Raw genomic sequence first — 7,500 nt, forward strand, 5'->3', positions numbered from 1 at the left:
TCCACGGGTTACGGGGGAGAAAAAGTTTGTGCCTTTCACCGCTCGCTCGCCCGCCCGCCCTTCGCCGCTAACTGCTACCGCTGGACGACTTTTTCTGGGGAGTGAGAGCGAGAAGTTCAGAAGAAAATCAGTCGCTGGAACTGGATGTTATGTTTCATTTATTCAGAAGATGTTTCTCATCCAAAGCAAGTTAGAGGATATGCAAGTTGTCTGTTTGATCTTAATGTATGCAGCCAGAGCAGCATGTCTGTAACCTCTGCATTGCTTGCACTCTGCTAGCAGCAGAGCTACTAAATATGGGGAATTTTTTTACTACGAGTTGAGGGATGAAGAGGATTCTGCTCATACATGTAACATCCAGTTAACTTTGTTAAAGTAGCACAATGTAGTTATTACCCTTCTCGTCAATTATTAACATACTGGGTGGCCGTTTAGCTCTAAAGGGGTACCCAATTAGTCTAAAACTGACCAAAAGGGTCATGCTCCTACCCGCGACAACACTATTACACAAGCTCTCTGGGCGCACGTCTGCAAGGTCAGGAACTTCATCCTCTGTATTGTAAGTCACTGTAGCATCAAAATGAGTTTGACGTTATTTTGATGTAAAGAAAAAAATACATTGTGTTGCCATAAAGATTTGAAAGTATCTCAGTTCAGACCAGTTTGTCTTCTGCCATCAGACATTACACATACACATACAGATACAGACTTATCTCTGTGTGTGTGTGTGTGTGTGTGTGTGTGTGTGTGGGTGGTTGTGTGTGTGTGTGTGTGTGTGTGTGTGTGTGTGTGTGTGTGTGTGTGTGTGTGTCTACAGTTCCTCAGGAGCCGGTGCGTAAGGTGCGTAGCTTCTCCCTGACGTCGCACCAGCTGGGCTGCCTGTCGCGGCTGGCGTCCACGCTGCTGGAGCTGGAGCAGAGGGTGGAGGAGCTGGCCACCGACGTAGGCTTCCTCAGCTGCGCTGGGGAGTCCGCCTGTGGCCCCAGAGGTACTGCTGCTCTCCTGTCTGTCTGTCTGTCTGTCTGTCTGACTGTCTGTTTATCTGTCTGACTGTGTTTATCTCTCCGTCTCTGTCTGTCTTTGTTTATCTGCCTGTCTGTCTGTCTGTCTGTCTCTCTTTCTCTTTTGGGGGCAGCCGTGGCCTACTAGTTAGGGCTTCGAACTTGTAACCGGAGCAGTGTTTCCCACAGAATTAAATTATATTTGTGGTGGTAGGTTTGCAGAATTAACTTGAATGCAACAGTTTTTAACAAATTAGCGCAGCGTGGTTATGATGCTAACCAGATTTAAGCACAATTTAGTACAACCTGGAAAATCATTGTGTGGTGGTCAATGTTGATATTGTGGTGAGCCGCCACAAATAAGTCAATGTATGGGAAACACTGCGGAGGGTTGCCGGTTCGAACCCCGACCAGTAGGAACGGCTGGTTGTGCCCTTGAGCAAGGCACCTAACCCCTCTCTGCTCCCCGAGCGCCGCTGTAGCAGGCAGCTCACTGCGTCGGGATTAATGTGCTTTACCTCACTGTGTGTTCACTGTGTGCTGAGTGCTAAGTTTCACTAATTCATGGATTGGGATAAATGCAGAGACCAATTTTCCCTCACAGGATCAAATACTTTCTTTTGTTCTTTCCTTCTTTCTTTCAGTCTGTTTCTCTCTCTGTCTGTCTCCCTTTCTTTCTTTCTGTCTGTTTATCTCTTTTCTCTCTTACACACGCATATAGTACACACAAAAGAAAGTTAAATGCCCTCAGCCCACTGTGCCAACTACACACACACACACACACACACACACACACACACACACACACACACACACACACACACACACACACACACACACACACACACACAGGCACATACTGACTGATACACACAAGAACATGAACAGTAGTCTGTAGACAAGCTCAGTAAAATATAAAAGGCATATAAAACCATAAGCTCGTGAAAATCTATATGGAGATGTTGGACAGGTTCCCCTCAACCAGATACTTCACCTCTCGGTTTTTTATTTGCCTGAAACGCAATCCCACCTCTAGCTCCGTGACCCCTACTGATAGTTTACGGCCGCCTGTCTGTGCGCGGCGAGCGAGAACGGGGAGCTTTTTCCACGCGGCCGTTTTTTCCACCCGTGCACAGAAACATCCGATACCCTTTTTCCCACTGGAACAACCGGCCTCCAAGCAGCCCCATCATCACCTGCAGCTGGACTAACGACGGCCGCTGGGGAGAGTAATGGCCGACCCCGAGCGCTAGAGTGCAGGGATCGCTCTCCTATTCAGTGGACCTTCGGTTAAGCTTTGGGCTCCAGCCTCGTGGTCCTCCTGAGCTTCCCACGCTCCTCTTTAAGTGCGGAAAGTTCTCAGGTTGGAGACCAACACATTCAGATGAGCTGAAGTCATAGGAGCTTGAATTTCTGTCAAGTAGTGGACTTATTTTAGTCATATTTTATTAGTCAATATCTCAGCCAACAGATAAAGCTATTAATGTCAGGCCTTCAGGGCATGGGAGGTCTTGGTTGCGATTTTTGATTGTGAATTTGAACATTTTGAACATATAAATGTATGACTAGCTAGTTTTGTTAGGTTAACAAAAGATGTACTGTAGTTGATTTTCAACAAAATGCACCCAAACCGTAGCCTGACGAGCCAGACCCACATTAAAATGTAGGGTCTGGGCACTCACCGTTCGCAGTGCTCAGTCCGAGGGGCGGGATAATCAGTTGTCTTTCAAATTCCCTCTGCACGCAATAGGACAGCGGCAGCGCTATGAGTCCCATGCTTTTCCCACCAGCGGAGCTAGTTGGCTAGTTCAAACGTTTGCCAACTTAATAAAAGCTTAACTCGTGTCACACTGTTCTCCAACAGCAACATCCATCTTATTTGTTTTTAAGTAGCAGGGAATTCAAGCCAACCGTTGCAACTCTGCCATCAATCATTATGTTAAGCCCACCTAACGACTCTATACACAATTTAATTGGCCTGATTGAGTTTCGATTTCTGGACCTCACAAGCCAACGGAGAGTTGCTAGACTAGCCCGCCGCTAGGGGCGCGTCTAGATTTCTAGGCTACCCAAACCGTCAAGGTACTTAAAATTGTTATTGCTGGAATATTGAGAACCCTGTTGATCTCATACAGACTCATAATATAGACAAAAGAGTGTGAACATAAGAATATGGTAAATAATTTTGCTTTATTGCAGTTACTGAATATCACTGAGTCTTTACATGTGTTTTAAAAGATGCAGTCATTGTATATGCTCCCATGTTTCATAACAGTGAAGAATTCATCAAATTATCTAGTATATAAACACAAATGTTCTTTCTTTCTTTCTTTCTTTCTTTCTTTCTTGCTTGCTTGCTTTCTTTCTTGCTTTCTTTCTTTCTCTCTCTCCTCTGTTGCTCTGTCTGTGGCCCATAGTGGCAGAGTGAGCTGGGAGCGAGTGGTGCGTGTAGTAATTTCTATAAAGGTTACATTAAAAAACAAGACATGCAGAAAGGCTCGATTTACAGAGAAGTAAACAGCCTTTAAAGGGCACTTATCCAAATCATTAATTCAGGCAATCAAATGACTTAATTACCAGAAATTCATCAGATGAGCTTAAAGGTCAAAGAGTGACACGCCAGCGGTTCTGTGCCCGCGCCTGGCTGCCGGGCTCTTGTTAGGTCTAAATTGCCTCGCCCGGGGTCCCAAACACTCCGCCACTGATTAGAAAAATGCTGCCTCCACACACATACACTTTTAATTTGTTCCTCCCAAACAGACAGACACACACACACACACACACACACACACACATATGGAGAAAGAGAAGAGAGAGACATACACACACTTACCCAAACATACACACACACACACACACATGCAGAAAGAGAGGGAGAGAGAGAGACACACACACACACACACACACACACACACACACAAACACATGTATACACATGCACACACTTATAAAGACATCATATCCTCCCCCTCAACCTCCTAAAAGGATTACTCGCTATATGCCCCAGCATCCGTATCTGGGGTTCAAATCAACTCCAAGCCTCCAGATATAGAGCAGTCATGTTCCTCCTGCTGCTCCTGCTGCTCCTGCTGCGGCGGCTGCTCTCTCTGGCGCTGCCAACGCGGCCGCAGTAATTGGGCGTCTGTGTGGGCCGCCCTGCGCCTGTCTGCGTCGTCACGTGGGCTGCAGGTCACTGCGAGTTGACAGGGGTGATGCAGGGGACAGCAGCGTGCGTGGGGAGCCGAGGAGTCTGCGCTTCGCCTCAGGTTAACGCGGCCGAGTCGACTCGACTCCGCAGCATTTAGCTCGTTTCCGCCACGAGTTTGCTGTCAGAGCAAACGAGAAGCTCCAGTGTTTTTTTTTTTACCCAGAATTCACAGGAGGGGGGCTGCTTAATGAATGGTAATTAGGTTGTGTGTATGCGCCCCAAAAGGAATGTGTCGTACTTTAGTGAGTTGAAGTAAGTTTTTTTTTTTTAACTCTCTAACTTTAACTCTTGTGTTTGGCTTGTGAATTCAGGGATCTTAAAGAGATCTAAAGAGGACCTCGAGGCAGGTCCAGGAGAGGGCAGCAGCACCGCCACACCCGATTTGCTCCTGAACTCTGCAGAGGTGAGCCGACCCCCCCCATCTTCCTCCCACCTACTGCCATATTTGTAGTTTTCCTCCTCATACAGTAGCCTTATTCCCCTTTGCTGTCTTTAACAACTACAAACATGGCCTCCTGTCCCTATGGACTTCTTCTTCTTCTACTTCTTCTCTAGCCGGTGTCCCTGGAGTTTGAGTGGCGGGGGGCATTTGTTGAGCTGGTGCCCCAGATGGCCCACTGCGTGAAGGTGCTACTGGAGGACGTGTGTGCCAGGGGCTTGCAGCAGGAGGAGGTGGCACGTGCCAGCTCGGCCGTCCTGGTGCTGGGCACAGTGCCACAGAGACAGGGCATCGGCCTCACCTGTCTGGAGCGAGAGTGCCCCAAGATGATCGCCAAGGCAAGCTGCTCCCATCACTCAAACTCTTTCTCGCTCGTCACATAGAAGGAAAAAAAAAAAGATCCCCGAGGTAGACAATTATCGAGTGTGAATTTTAAAGAAGGGAGAAAAGGTCACTTTGAGGAATGGTTGAAATTTCTGTTGCTATTCTTTCCAGATTTGGCCACATTTGTGCACATTGCTATCAGAAGTAGAGCCCGACCGATAAAGGATTTTGAAGGCCGATACCGATACAAATATTTGTTAATTGAAAAATCCGATATTTCGATATATCGGCCGATATATATTTTTTTTTTTCAGAAACGCGCAACAAAACATTAACTTTCCCTAACTAGTTATTTGTAGTTATTTATGAGTATTGACTAAAATAATATGATAATGCATTTCAAAAACAAACTTGATTATTTTGAAATAATATCACAGTGGAACAGAGGAACATCGAAATATATTAAAGTTCTGATAAATAAAATGTATAAAACTGGAAACTTAAGATATGAAACTTAGTCTTTTGAACAAAAACATAATAACAACAACCAAATCAAAGTTACCAGTATTAAAATACTTAGTAAGCTTCATAAATATAACTTTGAACTAAGATTTAATAATTACAAAAAATAATGATGACATTATTACTATCATCATCATTTGTATTATCATTAAACAAGATAAAGGTCACTCTTAAATGTTTGAGTGTGCGTGTGTAATAATTAGTCCCTATTGCCTTATAAGCTACCTTATAATTACAATGTCAGCTTGCTTATCCCTTTACCTGCACTTTTAAAATTATTTCCCATCAAGCTACATCAAACCATTTTCAATCATCAGTTGCTGCCTGCCTTCTAAAACCTACTATTTAGTGATCTAAATCCACTAACTCGTTAATCATTACTGTAATCAGTCATTGGATTTCACACACGTGTAAAAGAAAAGCTAACTTTCATGCGCAAGCTACGTTTTGCACAAGCTACGTTTGATACTTTTTCTCTATGTCTAAATGTTCACTCCTCGCACGTCTAACTTACATTTTACAATGCAGGGACTGTAACTACAGATATACTAGTTATAAATCATTACTTTATTTAGGCAGAATAAGTTCGTTGTGGTTTCCAAGCTCATTAATGTTAACGTTAGCGGTCTTCCACTGATATTCATGGCATTAGCTAGCTTTGTGGTTAGCTAGTCTATGATGAGCCCTAATTTAGCAATGGATAACGTCATACTGCAAATTGTAAACATACGCTTTCAAAATAACAGGCCGGGGAGAGATGATACGTCTCACTGCTAACTGTCACGCTATTAAAGAAATACATCTTCAGTCACATTGTCAAAAGTTAAAAGGACAGACAGTCAACTACACTGTAACAACGTAACGTAATTACTAGCTAATTCCTCTTCACTCTTGGTTTATTTAACAGCAGCAAAACTGGACATTGTTTTCACGAATTTTGTCATGCTTATTTGAGTTAAGAGAACTGATGGGGATGTTCTTTTAATTGTTATTTCAAGCAATGTATGTCTCGTGACCAAATCACCATGAACACACTTCACTGATGATCTCTCTGCCTGACTCTGGCTAGATCAGCAGGTTGCAGGATGTGTGGCGCGTTATACACGAGTGTTTCCAGCAGGGATGGTGTAGAGTACCCTCTGTTGGACAAACTATACAACGCCAACACTCATGACATGGTTGAAGGTTGTTTCGTCCGTTTTTATTTTATTTTAAAAATATTCATTTATCGGCCATTATAAATGCCGATACCGATAGTTTGGAAAATGCCTAATATCGGCCGATAATATCGGCCCGCCGATAAATCGGTCGGGCTCTAATCAGAAGTTAATGCTGTTTAACAAATGCATTGTCTACTGTGTGGTCTGTCTGGCCAACAAACCAACAAAGTTCTGAAGCAAAAAAAAAAAAAAAAATAGTTCACGTAGAAGGGCTATGGGTGGGCCTTGAGCTGGTCTCTCAGCTTTTGTGTTTGTGTGTATGTGTGTGTGTGTGTGTGTGTGTGTGTATGTATGAGTCCTCTGTGTGTATAATGGTAAAGCTGTGCTGGCAGCTGGGCAGGCGATCAGTTGTTCTGGGCCATCTGTCCTTTGAGATCAAACCCCTTCACTCACTGTTGTAGAGAGAGAGAAGAAGAGAGAGGAAAAGAGACTGTGAGAGAGAGATAGAAAGAAAGAGAGAGCGAGGGAGAGTCCGGCAGAGACGCTAGAAAACAGAGGCACTTCAAAGGCTGGCGGCTGGCGGCCCCGGAGCCCGTAGCCCGTCCCAGCGGCGGGCAGAGCGTCCACGGGCGATTGAGATTTAGAGGAAAAGGACCGCCGCCGCCGCCGCCACCGAGAGAGGGAGGGAGAGAGAGAGAGAGGGAGAGAGGGAAAGAGTGAGAGAGAAAAAGAGAAAGAGAGTGCAGTTTTGTATGTCCAAGGGTCTTTGGCAACCCCCCCCCCCCCGACTGTACTGTATTGTTGATCATGACATCTGCCCCCCCCCCCCTCCTGTAAGCAAGGCTC

At 44.9% G+C, this 7,500-nt stretch overlaps 1 protein-coding gene across 1 annotated transcript in view; it reads left to right on the forward strand.

Annotated features, from left to right (window-relative positions):
- The window catches only part of kiaa0825 (KIAA0825 ortholog), a 101,424-nt gene that overhangs the window by 19,755 nt on the left and 74,169 nt on the right, over positions 1–7,500 (forward strand). Inside the window, exons 7-9 of the mRNA XM_076289053.1 lie at positions 818–988; positions 4,521–4,612; positions 4,765–4,986. Of these exons, the coding sequence (XP_076145168.1) occupies positions 818–988; positions 4,521–4,612; positions 4,765–4,986 (485 nt within the window). The remainder of the gene's footprint in view (positions 1–817; positions 989–4,520; positions 4,613–4,764; positions 4,987–7,500) is intronic.

The sequence above is a fragment of the Alosa pseudoharengus genome, unplaced genomic scaffold, assembly GCF_046254945.1.
Source record: "Alosa pseudoharengus isolate Yale_2024_CS ecotype anadromous, Long Island Sound unplaced genomic scaffold, YU_APseudo_1.1 YU_APseudo_1.1_scf_17, whole genome shotgun sequence".
In the NCBI taxonomy this organism is placed as follows: Eukaryota; Metazoa; Chordata; class Actinopteri; order Clupeiformes; family Clupeidae; genus Alosa; species Alosa pseudoharengus.